Genomic DNA, 15,713 nt, shown 5'->3' with positions numbered 1-15,713 from the left:
TCTTGTAATACATGTGAATGTGGTTTATGATCGAGCACATTTGATAATCAATAATTAATTAGCTCAACAATCTGAACAATATATGTTATAACGTAATACATATAGTTGGAGAACCACATTAGAAAGAATCATACGAAATCTTCTTAAATTCTTTTCTTAACAAAATGTTGTACGGCATTGACCCCGAAATATTATGTTTCATGATGATGATTCATTGATTGACGATAAAATAAAAGGTATATATTAACATAGAGTTCCATCGATATGGCTGACTTCGAATAATTATTTTTGTTAAATGAGTAAGATATTTACGAGTTTTAAAATACCAAACACGGATCAAATAATATTTTGTTAAACGAGGGTGAAATATTTACAAATTCTAAAATTCCTAAAATCTCGTGTTAAGCAATTATACTGCTAAGTGTTATTGACCCACGAGATACATTACGTTTTAACACGAGTCAAATAGTATCGGTACGACTTTCGCAAGACCTTAATGCTTCGGAGAAAGCAAAGAAAACGAGGCATAGAAGACAAACCAACGTTCACATTTGGGACATAATTGAAACACCACTCATTTTCCCCTAAAACATCATAATTGCAATATCCGTGCAAGCTCCATGCAGCAGGCAAGCAATGGATCTGACCCATAGTGACGCGGACAAGTCGGCCACCAAACGCACAACCCCTCAATGAAAAACCACATATTCCATCCGTCTGATTCAATCAAGTGCCACGTGTACGGTCAACACAAAGAGAAGCCCTGATCAGATGGGGTAGGAGACCCATACTAGAATTTATTCAAAAAACTAGACACCCAACACCAACAGTATGCAACAAACAACGGTCGTGTTGATATGTGCTTCCGCCCGTTGCGAAATGTGGGAGCGGAAATAGCCATTTGCTATTGGCAGAGGCCTCTCTCTCACGTGGGTCCTACAAACTCAATCCCACCTCCTTCCCTCTCTTTTCCCACTAATCCCACTCCCTCCCTCCCTCAATCTCAATATCTCCACTCCACCACCTTGTAATATTTCTGTCTATAAATAAACCCTAAAATACTCCTTAACAAAAACTCCCATCAACCCTAATCATTTCGTGCTCTGCTTCTCTCAGAAACCAGAGCATCGGCATGGCCACCTTCACATTCCCTCTCTTCCTCTCTCTCCTCCTCCCAATCTTCGCCTTTGCAGCTTCCGCTGGTACGTAATATTTTTCATATATACATATAAGTTTGTTGAGACTTTCTAGCATGCACCGCTTTATAGTATATATATCAAAATCTTTGTATGTTATATATGCTTGTTTATTAATTTTTTTGACCCTACGTTCAACTATTCATTAGTCTGCTGCATGTCATAGAACAATTTTTGTACATTTTCTGCTAATTAATTACCTTGATGTAAAATGAAACTCACTAAATTTAATGGGTTTGTTTTTGTTTTTTATTTGCAGAAACAGGTACTGTTGGAATAAACTACGGCAGGATAGCAGACAACTTACCACCGCCCGAAAAAGTGGTGGCACTCCTCAAATCCCAAGGCATCAACAAGGTGAAGCTCTACGACACCGACGCCACCGTCCTCACGGCCCTCGCTAACTCCGGCATTAGCGTCGTCGTCGCCCTCCCCAACGAGCTCCTCTCTTCCGCCGCAAGCGACCCCTCGTTCGCCGACAAATGGGTCCAATCCAACATCTCCCACTACCACCCCAAAACCCAAATCGAAGCCATCGCCGTCGGCAACGAGGTCTTTGTCGACCCAAACAACACCACCCAATTCCTCGTCCCTGCCATGAAAAACATCCAATCTTCCCTAGTCAAGTACAACCTCAGCTCCATCAAACTCTCTTCCCCAATCGCGCTCAGCGCCCTCAATTCCTCGTACCCGCCTTCCGCCGGGGCCTTCAACCCCGACTTAATCGAACCCGTCATCAAACCGTTTTTGGAATTTTTAACCCAGACGTCCTCGTATTTGATGATAAACGCCTACCCCTTTTTCGCGTACGAGTCCACCTCCGACAAGATTTCTCTCGACTATGCTCTATTCCGGACCAACCCGGGAAATCCAGACTCGGGCAACGGGCTGAAATACTACAGTTTGCTAGAGGCCCAAATCGACGCCGTTTTCGCCGCCATGTCGGCTGTGGGACACGGCGACGTAAAGGTGGTGGTGACTGAGACCGGATGGCCCTCCAAAGGTGACGAGAACGAGATTGGCTCAGGGCAAGCCAATGCGGCGGCGTATAACGGAAACTTGGTGAAGAGAGTTTTGACGGGAGGTGGGACCCCCTTGAAGCCAAAGGACCCACTCAACGTCTATCTATTCGCCCTGTTTAACGAGGATCAGAAGCCCGGGCCCACATCGGAGAGGAACTACGGACTGTTTTATCCGGACGAGAAGAAGGTTTACGACATAGCGCTTACGGCGGCGGGTCTGAGTGGGGACCAGTCATCGCCAGCCAATGAGAGTAAGGTTCAGGTCCCGACTGCGTCGCCCTCCGCCGGGAGCACGTGGTGCGTGGCGAATGCGAAGGCAGGGGAGGAGAAGCTTCAGGCCGCACTGGATTATGCGTGCGGGGAGGGAGGAGCTGACTGTCGTCCGATTCAGGAGGGGTCCACGTGTTTCACTCCTAACACGCTTGAGGCGCACGCTTCGTATGCGTTCAACAGTTTTTATCAGAAGAGAGCGCGCGGGACTGGCACGTGCAATTTCGGCGGTGCTGCCTACGTTGTCGCTCAACCTCCAAGTACGTAACACTCTCCTTTATTATTTCATCTCTAAATTTCATGATTTAATTAATTTAATTTTTAGCATACCAAATTAATGGCCTATACTAAAATTGATCAATTGTTACTCAATAGGGTGATGGATTTTGTTTTACGAGTAATAATCTAACACGCAATTTAACGTTAGAATGCCTCTATACTAAGTACACTAATTTTTTTTTTTTTGTTTTGTTGACAGAGTATGGGACATGCGAGTTTCCAACAGGTTACTAAAGGAAGAAATTAAGATGAGAGTTGTTTAGTTTCGTGAGTTAATTATTCTGATAGGAGTCTGATGTTAGTTGGGACTTATCTTATATTTAAGAGCTACATTCATGGATTATAGAGCAGTAAGCACCTATTTTATTAGATTTGTATTTGCATTTATTTATTTATTGTTATCACCATTATTTAATGAATATAGTAATTTCGATTAGTTGTGTTTGGTTTGACATATTTCTCAATGTATTACGTCTCCAATCTGCATTTCCAATGCCTTTTGTTTTTGTCAATGTCAATTATCTTATGGTAGGCTACAAAGCTTCTGCTCAAAATTAAAAAATATATAACATAATAGTCTTATTACTTATGTAAAAGTAAAATAATAAAAAAATTAGATTATTATGCATAAGTTTAAGTTCCTCAGGTGCGACATATTTATCGACAGAGATCTATTTGTGCATTTTCTCGTAATATTTTCATTAAGCCTTTGTATAGCTTTAGGAGTTTATGAATCGTCTTCGTAAATTTTATCAATTTCCAAAGCCCCAATTAGGCTGCATACAGATTGGTCTCAATGGGCTCGGTTTTTGTTCAAGATCAGGCAAACCTGGGTTGATCTTGCAAACCCAAAACGTTGTCCTCTCTCTTCTGCAATTAAATGTGATCGATCCCAATTAGGATTCCGGCAAGTCTTGTGGGATTGAAGCATGTCTAGTTTTTTTTTTTTTTTTTTTTTAACAGACAATATTATCTACACTAAATAAAAAGAGGTGGGTTACAATGTGATAGTAATAATGTGGTTCAAATTCGTTTTTAACGAGGGTTGCAATTAGACATGGAAAAATTAGGCACGACACAAAAAGTTAGTGGTTTTTGGGTTAAGCAATAAAAAGTCGTGTTAATCGACACAACTTATGTGGGGAGCATGCTGAAAATCTAGGATCTAATTACGTTCTTTGGGAGTCTTAATTGACTGTGGGTATGTCAATATGTGGCTGAACAACCAAGCATATATTGCGTTTTGGGTATGCATGACCTGAACTTGTCATTCAACGATTACAACCAAGAAAGGAACCTCTCTGACATTGAAAACAAAGTCGTGGCAATCATTAAGTAGTCATAATCCACAACAAATCAAACGTAAAGGTTCCATTACCATTAACGAGAATGAGATTGAATGATTCTCGAATTCACAGTATCATAAGTTAACAAATGTACAATCATTAATATCCAAACCTTAAATGTTGAACTCTAAACCCATCATATTATATTAAGGATTGAACACTTTTTTTTTTTTTTTTCGATTTGCAACGCTGACAAATGCCTTGTACCAAAATGTATTTTTGTATTAGGAAAAATGTATTAAATACACTTAATATGTTTTGTATAAGATTGAGGTTATACGCAAGTTAATATCCAAAGAAAATGTTTGTGAGATCTGAATTTGAAAGATAACTTCTTTGTAGTTTGTACCAACAAAATTAAAACAAAATACATAAAGTTACCGCAAATTACTATTCCACCCTTTTAATCATTGCCTCCTTGCCTACACCCATTATTCATTGGCCTTCAAGTTTTCAACCCCTCTCTTCATTCACCCAAACCAAATTCCCAACACAAAGCAGTGAATATAACTCACCAACAAATAAAGAAAATCATATGATAAATAACAACCAAGAAAAAAATAAATGTATTTTTGTATTCTCATAGGATAATTATTTATTTTAAGGTCCTTATTCCAGGAGCCTGAACATTCATAATTTCCTTTAATAAAATGATGTAGGAGTAGTGAACTCGAACTTATGACATTTTTAACCTATAAATAAAGATAATTATTATTGAACCGTAATGCTAAATAACAAAGTATATTTAGGCTTGAACACATTATAAAAGTCAAAAGAACAAGGGTCATTTGGTAATTTCAAACAAACTTGTAGTAAATTGGCACTGAAAATTAAAGAAGAAAAACACTAAACAGTAATACTAACGTTCATTTATAATTAAGAGAATTACAACTTAACTATAGTACTAAATATGACATGCTAATTAGATTTGAATGCAGTGGAAAAGCTGAAAAAAGCATTTTTGAAAAGAAATTCATAATATACGAAATTTGAAAAGAACATTTGGGGGAACAAGAATGATAAGGGAAGGGGCAGAGCAATAGAGTCCGGGTCGGTTTGTGGGGGCTAGAGAAAGGTTGAGAAACCGAGAAAGGAAGAACCAAAGAAACCAACGAAAAAAAACAACCGAAAAGCTTAATATTTGGACCACATAAGGGCCAATTTCATCTCAGCCATAGAACCCAGAACCCCAAAACAATTAAATTCAACACAATAAAATGCAATTTAAAATTAGAGAAATTGGGTTTAGGAGCCTTAATACAAAGCTACCAATAAAAAAAGAGATGGATTGTCTGCCCTCCTATTTCTATACTCTCTCCATGCCCTCCTGTGATATGTGATCATGGTTAAGCCACGTCAACATTTTATATTAATTTTTTATAGAAATAATAAAACAAAAAGTAATAGGAATATAAAATGTTGACGTGGCTTAACCATGACCACACAAACAGGAGGGGATGAGAAGAGTATGGAAATGGGAGGGCAGACAATCCACCTCCATAAAACAAAGCCTTTTTCCAATGGGAAGTTTTAACGAAACATTTTCAATACTGTTCATTTTAACGAAAATAACATTTTTACTCTAAAAAGTCACTCCTGGTACTATTTACTTACAACATTTTTTTTGTCATTTTGATTAAAACTCAAAGTTTTTAAACTATTTTCATTAGTTTTCTTTTTACTAAATTATCTAATGGGAAAATTAGGTTCACATCCTTATTTTTGTTAATCCATTGATTAAAATCCTATTCATTTTCAATTTTTGAACAAGGTCCTTGGGTATTAATAACATAATTAATTATTTGAATAATAAAATATTTTTATTTTTAAATATATTCCTTTAATGTTAAAAATGTTACAATTAGTATATTTATATTTATGGCTAGATTTTTTATCATATATTTTTATTTTTAGTTTGTACCTATTTTTAATTTGTAAATATTTTTTAATTTGTACCAATTTTCTTTTCATTTTGATTTGTACCCATATATTAGTTTCTTTTTGTGCCCATATTTTTTAAAGTTTTATTTGTGTTTGTATCCATGTGTATACTGTCACAGCCCGTCCTGGAATTTTAATTCCGAGGACGTGAAAAGACGAAAATGCCCTTAAACGGGATTAAGGTGCGTAATTTTGGTATTGGTTTTACCTAAAATTCCTAAGTTATTGTTAATTAAACTTAAACTTGGACTAATAATTTTGTGTTTGGACTTTAGGTAGGGTCCTACACCCTAAATCCCTCCCCATTTCCCGTTTGTTGTCTCTCTCTCATCTCCTCAGTCACTCTCTCTCTCTTCCTCAGCTCTTCCTCAGAAACTCTCACTCTCTCTCTTCTTCTCGAACGCACGGGCAACCACCAAAACCACCTAAAACCTATACCAACGTCCAAGTTAAGACTACCATTGCAACCCTGAGGACTCCACGATCACGTAGACACCATTTTCAGGTAAGTTTTGCTTCGGAAAACATTAGTTTTTAAGGTCCCGTGTTTATATACTGTTCATGATCTTTTAAATGGTTACGATTTAGGCTAAAAAAAGATCACAGCGAGCTTAGTGAGGTCCCAAGGAAGCTCGGAGTGCTTCGTTGGAAGTTTTTGGACGTAAGAACACGGAGATCGACAAGTTCAAAGTTTGGCCGGAGCTTTCGAGGCGTTTTCCGGCGAATCCCCGGCGAGTTAGGAGTCGAGGTAGGTATCAATCTCTTCGTCTCGTCAAGTACTACAACTTTCCTTTTTGTTTCACTCAATTTCGTTGAGTATGGAAGAAGTTATACTCATTTGAAAAATACCCAGTTTCCGGCGACCTCCGAGGCTTTCGAGGCAGTTTCCGGCCAAACCACGGAGAACTAGGTGTTGTGCAAGGTACCATTCTCTTTGTCTCTTCAAGGGCTACAACTTTCGTTTTTGAATCACTTGATTTCGTTGAGAAATGACAAAGTTATGGCAATTTGAAAAACTGTTCAGAAAACGGCCGCCGGAAAAACCAGTCCGGCGACCCAAGGAAGAAGAAGGTGCTACAGTAAAAATAAAAAATAAAAATAAAATTATTTTAAAAATATGTCGACGTCCGTGACGTCGAGTAGATCACTGTGGTATATTCATATACCTAAATTGAACACCGTATGAGAAAGTTATTGAAGATTGTTGGTTAGGTGTTCAAATAACGTTTTATAGTTTTCACATTTAGGTGAAAATGTGAATTGATGATCCGACCGTTGGATCATCACCAAACTTTGATACGTTGTAATACGTAATATTTGAGGATTATTGGAACTTACGGATTGGGAATCCGAGTTACGGATCTTCCGGAATTGGAATTGTAAGTCCATAATATAAAATGTTAACCGTCACTTAGTTTTGGAAATTGACGGAGATCCGACCGTTGGATGGTAATGAAATTTTAGGATGTTATCCTAGAGATATATTGTGGACCTCTGGAAGTTATGGATTTAAAATCTGAGTGGCAGATCTTCCGGATCGAACTACGTAGTGACGTATTTTATATAAGTTAAATATTCTATCGATATGAATTCTGAGGTTGGATTTGATTACTATTCTAGGCGGCGATCGTCGTGACGCCTTGATGTGTGGTGCTAGGGAGTTGTTGGACGAAGTCCAGGTGAGTGGGCAGTTTTGTTTTCCGTATATATATATATACTTAACGTTTTCCCAGAAATTGAAAATGCATGAAATTATGTTTAAAATGAAATGCATATGAGTTATGTGGAAAAACGGGAAGTGAAATACCATGCATAGAATTGATATGAAAAGTATATAGAAATGTGAGTTGAAATGCCATGCATGAATTAATTTATGATGCATATGTATGAATTGGTGCGGTGGACGCACAGGTAAGAATTGATTTATGATGCATATGTATGAAATGGTGCGGTGGACGCACAGATGAGTATTTAATTACTGTTATGATGATGATGATATATATTGAGCTCAAATCCTGCACCATGGTTTAGTGCTTATAGTATTCACCGCATCGCACGCTCGCCTTGGATCCAAGTAGATGCTAGTCGTACAGTCCACGCGGAGTGGGTACGACAGACCAGTCGCGAGAGTGTTAGTGAGATTCCGACTGGTGGGTGACCTTAGATTATGTGCACAGATGATTTATGAGAAGCACTAGAGCGTAACTTGTGTGCAGAAGGCCGGACGGGTCACAGAGGTGACTCCGGTAGAGTGATAATGATAGATTTTGAGCTCTAGGTTCAACCGTATAGGGCTATTAGAGGGCCTACGGTTGATTACTTTCTTGCACCTGATATGATTATGTTGATGCATTCATACCTTATTACTGTTGAGATGATGTGGCATGGCATAATTAATATGAGAAATGTTGAGATGACATGGCATGGCATGATTGATAAAGAGATAATGTTGAGATAGTAAAAATGAAGTTTTGAGAATATATATGTATATTTATATTTTACATTTCTGGGAAAGTATACAGGTTTTACGGAGAGGGGTTACAACGTTTTGAGAAATGTTTGGATTTGGAAAAAGAATTGTTTTACTGACCCACTCAATTTTGGTTTTGCGCCCCTCCAGGTTCAGGAATCACAAAGGTGTGGTGACTACGAGGAATTCGACGGTGTTCTGACAGATTGGACAAAAATTAGGACTCACCTTCGGGTGTATCAACTTATAAATTGTATCTTAAAGCTTCCGTACTGTGCAAATGGTTACGTCACTCTCACGTGACGGCCAGCATGCCCTCCTTCGGGACGGGGTGTGTCATATACCCTCACGTGACATTATATAATTAATCAATGATAGAAAAATTATATATGGTATATTTATGTTTTCTGCCTAAACTTTGTATCATATATTTATATTTTTAGTTTGTATCCACTTTTAATTTGCAACATTTTTTTTTTAAATTTGTAGTATTTTCTTTTTAGTTTTATTTTGTACCCATGTATTAATTTCTTTTAGCGTCTATATTTTTAAAAATTCATTTGTATTCATAATTTTTAATCTTTTATATGTACCCTAATTTATAAAGTTTCAATATTTTAAAAAATGTACCACTTTGTTATATATGAAATGTACCAATTTTTTTGTAAAATGTACAAATTTTTTTTAACACTATGGATACATTCATTTGCCATTTATTATTTCTAATTTTTACATAGTTTTTATCCATTTATTCAATCAAAATGTTTGAATTATTTTATTGTAACCGTTTCTAATAGTATTATAATGAGGTATTTTAAATTTATAGGATTATAAATCTTATAAAATATCAAATAATTAATATCAAAACTATAAAAATATAAATATTAATAGTAATATAATGAGATGTACAAAGTCAAGGAACCTTGATCAAACTTTGAATACTATTAAGGTTTTAATAAAATAATGTTAAGGATTATGGACCGCATCCAAAATATCTCTTATCTAATTTGTACTTGTCCTCTTTTGTGCAAGCTATTAGCCTATTAAGCTAAGCCTTCTACATAGTAACCAAAATGAGCCTTATCAGTTTATATCCCTATTATTTTAGTCTTCACTCAATGGATTAATTGATGAGAAGGAAAGAGAAATCTTAAGAGGATTCTCTCAAAAGTGAATTTTTTTTTAAGGAAAACTAATGAAAATGGTTTGAAAACTTTAAGTTTTAATCAAAATGACAAAAATGTGTTGTAAGTGAATAGTACCATGAGTGACTTTTTAGAGTAAAAATGTCAATTTCGTTAAACATGAATAGTATTGTGAGTGTTTCATTAAAACTCCATTTTTTTTTTAACTTCTCTCATTCTGTGAAAGACCTTCTCTCTACCGTGAGAGATTTTCCCTTCTTTCTGTAAGAATTTTCCCCTCTTCTACTGTGTATTCCCCCTCCTCTACATCTTGATTCTTGATATGTCCTTCTCTTCTTATCTTTCTAGCTTCCCCTTACCACTTCTCTTTCCTACTCGGAGAAGCTGTTCGGGTTTGGATGATGAGTTTGGTGAGGCAATGCTCGGTGATAGGGTGGATTGGTGCAGATCAAGATGTACTATTCCGATGGAGGTGAGTATAGTGGACTTCCCGATTTTGTGTTTTTATGTCGTTGGGCTTTAGCTGTTTGGTTGAGCTCTTGTTGGATTGTTTGGTTGATCCTTTTTTTTGCTTGTTTATGTTTCTCTGTTTGTGGTCATTTTGTTTGTAATATGTATCTTTGGTGTTAATAAAATCTTCCTTGACCCAAAAAAAAAAATTATGAATTATCTGTCACCTCATGTTTCTGACACAATGTTTTATAAAGTTAAAACTAAAATTAACGTTAAACTTATGTGGTTGAGAGTCCACAAAGAATTCCTTTTGAGAAAGTCCACTTAGCATTTCTTGTGAGCTAATACTTGACAACTTAAACTACTTTTCTCAGCAAACCTACAACACTGCACCCTGCATCTGCGCCTTTGCACGAAGGTTAATTGAAAAGCTTCAAGAAGTCATTGAAGCTTTAAACGCCGCCTTCATTTTTCGCTTCTATTTTTCAGTCGCTCAATTTAAAGTATAGTGAACTTAAAACGTTATTAGTTGCAACTGTGATGAAATGAAAGTTGTATAATCCAGTGCTCAATCGAATAATCATATTTTGCACCAGCTGTGGACAGTGTGTATACATATTATGTCGATACTATCTTCATCTTTTGTCATTATTACGTTCATATTCCACCGATGTCATTTGCATACTCCATCGACATCAGGTACATATTCCCTCCAAATCATTTTGTCGAGATTATCTATATTATACCACTGAACATGATAGTTTCGTTTTCAGCTCCTCATTAATACAATTTTTTTTTAAATAATGGGAACTATGACACTTCAAAAATCTGTTGTGCATTCTGTTGAGAGTTGTCTCACATCGGTGAGGGACAAGATTTGCTATGTGCTTATATGATCTTAGACTACTCCCTATAAGGCTAATTGGTTTTATGGTGGAATCTCAATTTCATTATGGTATTAGAGTGGGTTGTCCTCGTGTGAAGTCAAACGGCCACACGTGCTTCATGTCACCCAGTTGTTGTTCACGTGTAGGCTTGAAAATCCGCCACACTTGCGGGGATGTGTTGAGAGTTGTCCCACATCGGTGAGGGACAATGTTTGTTATGTGCTTATATGATCTTGGACTACTCCCTATAAGGCCAATTGCTTTTATGGTAGAACCCTAATTTCATCACATTCTTATAAGAGTTTTTTTTTTTTTTTTCCAAACATAGAAGTTTGGAGTGCACAATTAGATTTTTTGTGTGAATGCTTGGACAAATACATAGGTACTTATAGAGTTTTTGAGTGAATTTTGATTTCAATAATTTTTTAAATGCATTCGCCGTTGGATTTAATTTGTGTTGTTAGATCTTTTTTTTATATAGATTTGATTATATTCGATTTCAACTGTTGGATTTAATGTATTTATAAATTTGATTTTTTTAAACTGAATCTGGACCGTTGGTTGAACCTAAGGTCTGACCACGTCGGTCGTTAAAAAAAATAATCATTAGTCTTTCTGCAAGTGGTTGACAGCGTTAGCAACTGGGTCTCAACGTTGGGTCGTAACCACTAACCTTAGCTCATTTTTAAGCTAAATTGGCCTAGAAAGAAGTTTTAACCCAAAATCTTTTTTTTAGCCCAATGATTAAAGAATTTTTAGATGAGTTTAAAACTTAAATTTTGAATTTTAACTCAACCATTGAGTTGGTCTCAATATAAATAAAAATATACTTTCATAATCTCTGGGTTCGAAGTGATAACATATTTTGTAAATACAATATATTCCCAATTCAAACAACAAACTTATCACCGAATTGAGTAAATATAGTGGAAATTCATCATCCATGACCTACAAAAGATATCTATGCATGCTAACCATCATAAGCCAATACAAAAATGCTAAACCAAAATAATCATCATTGATAAGCATTGGGTAAGTTGTCGATAACAATACTTAGCTACTCAAATGATGAGTATGAGTTCCTATTTAAAATTGTTCTTTGTCGAATTATAGATCTTTATGTTTATGATTATAATAGTTTATATTATAAATCACTCTATAAAGATCATCTCTGCAAAAAAAACAATTAAAAACTAAGGTCGTTTAGTCATTGTGTACCGTCTATGTATTTGCTACAATAAATTGACCAAAAGACCTTATTTTTAATTTATTTTTTGCATAGATGATCTTTACAAAGTGACTCATAATATAAAAAGTTATGATCATAAACATAAAACTCTATGATTTGAACACAAAGAATTTTGATTAAGAGTAGCCAAGTATTGTTGTAATTGTTAGGAGTGGTATTTAAGTGAAGGGCACTATCGTCAATGAGGGCTATCACTCAATACAGTTTTGAAGCTGGCCTTTTTTTTTATTGGTGATTGTCTAGGAGGCAGATTGTCTGCTATCCTGTTATGGTACCCTTCTCATCTTATTTTATTTGTGCGATTACGGTTAAGTTATATCAACATTTTATATTTTTATTGCTTTTTGTTTTATTATTTCTTTAAAAAAATCAATATAAAATATTGACGTGATGAACACACCAATACAAAAAGATGAGAAATAGATTATAAAAGAAGGGCAGACAATCTATTTCCGATTGTCTAAAGAGGGCTATTAAATAACCCCAAAAAAATAAAAAATCACAAATATCATTATTATTTAACATATTTTTTGTGTAGAAGAGAAGGTGGTGCTGGTGCCCTCCAGTACTTCTCCCACCCATCCCTCAAAGAAAACCTACCCCCATATCCTCTCTCTCTCTCTCCTCACTAAAACCCAAATTTCAATATCCCCAATCAATATCTCTCCGACACCCAATTGTTTCTATGACCATCAGACTCTAAAAAGCCCGATTCTTGGCCATGAGGAGGGGCAGAGGAGTAGCCACGAGAGCCGCAGCGCCGCCGGCCGAACCCACCGGATCCAGACGCAGTATTGGCAAAGAGGTCCGGTACCGAGGGGTGCGGAGAAGACCGTGGGGTCGGTTTGCAGCCGAGATCCGGGACCCGTGGAAGAAGACCCGGGTTTGGCTCGGCACCTTCGACTCGGCCGAAGACGCCGCCCGAGCTTACGATGCCGCCGCTCGGATCCTCCGCGGCCCCAAGGCCAAGACTAACTTCCCGATCTCATGTGCTTACCCGCCCCTTTACAACAACCCTACCGACCCAGCTATCGAGGCAAAGCTTTTCGGGTCGGGTTACGGGTTTCAGGACAATCCTGTTGTAGATCCTCAGAGACCCGCATCCAGCAGCCTGAGCTCCACCGTGGAGTCGTTCAGTGGGCCCCGGCCGCCGCCTCAATTTACGACGATGGCTGCCGAGTTGTCGCGGCCTAAACGACAGCCGAGGACCCCGCCGGTGGTTCCCGAGGATTGCCACAGCGACTGCGACTCGTCGTCATCGGTGGTTGAGGACGACGGGGATTTCGTTGCGTCGTCGTCGTTTCGCAAGGCCCCGCTGCCCTTCGATCTTAATTTCCCACCGTTGGATGTGGATGGGGATTTGGGCGGTGGGGTGGACGGTCATGATCTTCGATGTACGGCTCTATGCCTTTGATTGTTTGTTGTTATTATTATGCTGTTGATCGTTTGATGAGCATGATGATCAATCATTCAATTTTCTTTTCACTTTTAAAAATATAAATTTTCTCTTTTTTTGTTGTATGATTACAAGCATGGTGTTTGATGAGAATTGCTCCCTTAACTCAAGGATTTAAGAGGATTTTAAAAGACTTATTAAAGTGTCAAATTTGATAGGATTTGTAGAAATCTGCAACCTTAATATGGATTTTTAATTTTTAGGATTTTCGAGGAGAGAGGAACGCGATGAGGTGAGTGTTAGATCTGGGTTTATTATTCTCGCCTAAATTTTGAAAGGGATTCAATTTCAATTTGCATGGACAGATTTGGGGAATGCAAAGAGAAAACAAACAATTTGCATGGACAGATTTGGGGAATGCAAAGAGAAAACAAACAATCTTTGCTAATTTTGGTATGCATCAATTTGTTTAGATGGTGCATTTGCAAACAAACCTCATTTGCTCATCACTTCTCTGGTTTGTTTATAATTGTCACAACCTAGGCCCGACTCTGTTGGAGAATGATATTGTCCGCATTGAGCCCTAACCACTCTCTCACGATTTTGTTTTTAGGAACTCACACGAGAACTTATGCTCTGGTCCCACTTAACTTTGGAGTTCCTACGGAACCCGAACCCAGTGAGTTTCTAAAAGGCCTCGTGCTAGGTAGAGATGAGAATATACATATAAGGCTTACTAGATTCACTTCCATGGACGATGTGGGATTTTACAATAATGGAGTAAAATAAATCATTGACCTAACTTGTTTTTCCAATTAATCCTTGGCTGTGTTATGTGATCAATTCTTTGTACCTCACTTAGCAGGATAAATCCGATCTCACTCAGTGAGATAAAACCGACTCCACTCAGGTAGATAATGTTTGGTCGTTGTTGTTTTTCGTTATGCGATAAATGTGAAAATTTGATGCTCACTTTCAGCTTGTGTTGAATGCATCTTCATGTTGACATGTCTTGGAGGGTAAACTAAAACTCATTACTAATGTAATGGCTTTAACTTAGTGCCAAATTGCACTAATAATCTACATAGTTCACCTAAAATTTTCACTTTGAGTAATGTATTGGCACTTCAAAAAAGTTATTCTGCACATTCTCTCACAAAAATATGAGTGGTGTAAAATGATTTTTGTAGAGCGGCAATATCAACACCCTTTTTAGTTTTGTTATTATAATTGTTCTTCGTTTTCATTTTCACTGTTGTTGTTTGATTTGTTTTCATTTTAGGTCAATTCGTCAATTAAGTTGATTTTTCCATCTAATTTTAATCTTAACATTTAATCAATTCAAGTTAGAAGAAATTTTACGTCATTTGGCAGATTGGATTGACAGTGCTAACATAATGAAACTACAAACACAATAGTACAACAAAGAAACTACAAGGATGGATGAATGGTACAAAATTGAGTAAAGTAGAAGGAAAGGATGATATTACAAACTTGAGTAAACTTGAAGAATTATAAGTGCAATTTAGGATGTTGCTTAGTAATAGGGGAAGGCATGGAAAATGGGTCAACAATTTCATGCACAATACATGCCATTCACTCACTCAAAACTAGTGGAGGCCAATATCTTTGAACTTGGACTTGAAATTCAAATACCTTTGAACTTGGACTTAGAATTTTACATGTACAAATAGTAATGGTGGGGCCAGGGTCACTTCCATTTTTATTCTCTTTGAATATTAATTGTTGTGGGGTGTGTTGCTGGAGAGGGGGGATTGTGATACTTTTGCTTCAGCTTATGGAGAGATGGCATCTCCCTGCTCCTGCACTTTCAAATATGAGTGAATGGAGATATTTTTCAGGTTAAATCGCAATAAACTAAGATCTAGTAGTATTCATCTCTACTTATAAGTGAGATGTTTTAAGTTTAAATCTCGTAAATGGTAAATTCAATATCAAACTAGGTTTGTCTATTGTGTGGCTTAACCAAACTCCCTCTCTCCTTAGTGTAAAATATATTATTGTACTCAAAAAGAAAAAAAATAGCAATAAACTACAT

At 36.9% G+C, this 15,713-nt stretch overlaps 2 protein-coding genes and 2 long non-coding RNA genes across 6 annotated transcripts; all 4 read left to right on the top strand.

Annotated features, from left to right (window-relative positions):
* Positions 1 to 948: 948 nt before the first annotated feature.
* Positions 949 to 3,203, top strand: LOC126614492 (glucan endo-1,3-beta-glucosidase 14-like). The gene is made up of 4 exons (XM_050282168.1): positions 949 to 1,202; positions 1,456 to 2,748; positions 2,967 to 3,027; positions 3,068 to 3,203. Exons 1-3 carry the CDS (start codon positions 1,133 to 1,135, stop codon positions 2,999 to 3,001), a joined length of 1,398 nt encoding a protein of 465 aa, XP_050138125.1. The 5' UTR covers positions 949 to 1,132; the 3' UTR covers positions 3,002 to 3,027; positions 3,068 to 3,203.
* Positions 3,204 to 6,134: 2,931 nt separating this feature from the next.
* LOC126614499 (uncharacterized) lies at positions 6,135 to 8,899 on the top strand. Of its 3 annotated transcripts, none has more exons than XR_007620403.1 (4): positions 6,135 to 6,236; positions 6,330 to 6,559; positions 6,643 to 6,802; positions 6,908 to 8,091. It is a non-coding gene; the product is annotated as an uncharacterized LOC126614499 (long non-coding RNA). The 3 variants fall into 3 exon arrangements; XR_007620404.1 differs by having other exon boundaries at positions 6,199 to 6,559; positions 6,908 to 7,965; positions 8,018 to 8,032; XR_007620402.1 differs by adding an exon at positions 8,675 to 8,899 and having other exon boundaries at positions 6,201 to 6,559; positions 6,908 to 7,733.
* Positions 8,900 to 9,695: 796 nt separating this feature from the next.
* LOC126614500 (uncharacterized) lies at positions 9,696 to 10,721 on the top strand. Its single transcript, XR_007620405.1, has 2 exons — positions 9,696 to 10,141; positions 10,497 to 10,721. It is a non-coding gene; the product is annotated as an uncharacterized LOC126614500 (long non-coding RNA).
* Positions 10,722 to 12,773: 2,052 nt separating this feature from the next.
* On the top strand, positions 12,774 to 13,788 carry LOC126614493 (ethylene-responsive transcription factor 3-like). Its single transcript, XM_050282169.1, has one exon. It carries the CDS (start codon positions 12,980 to 12,982, stop codon positions 13,670 to 13,672), a length of 693 nt encoding a protein of 230 aa, XP_050138126.1. The 5' UTR covers positions 12,774 to 12,979; the 3' UTR covers positions 13,673 to 13,788.
* The last annotated feature ends 1,925 nt before the right edge of the window (positions 13,789 to 15,713 follow it).

The sequence above is a fragment of the Malus sylvestris genome, chromosome 3 (assembly GCF_916048215.2).
Source record: "Malus sylvestris chromosome 3, drMalSylv7.2, whole genome shotgun sequence".
Taxonomy (NCBI): domain Eukaryota; kingdom Viridiplantae; phylum Streptophyta; class Magnoliopsida; order Rosales; family Rosaceae; genus Malus; species Malus sylvestris.
The sequence above is the reverse complement of the archived record's forward strand: the minus strand, read 5'-3'. Positions and strand labels throughout refer to the sequence as shown.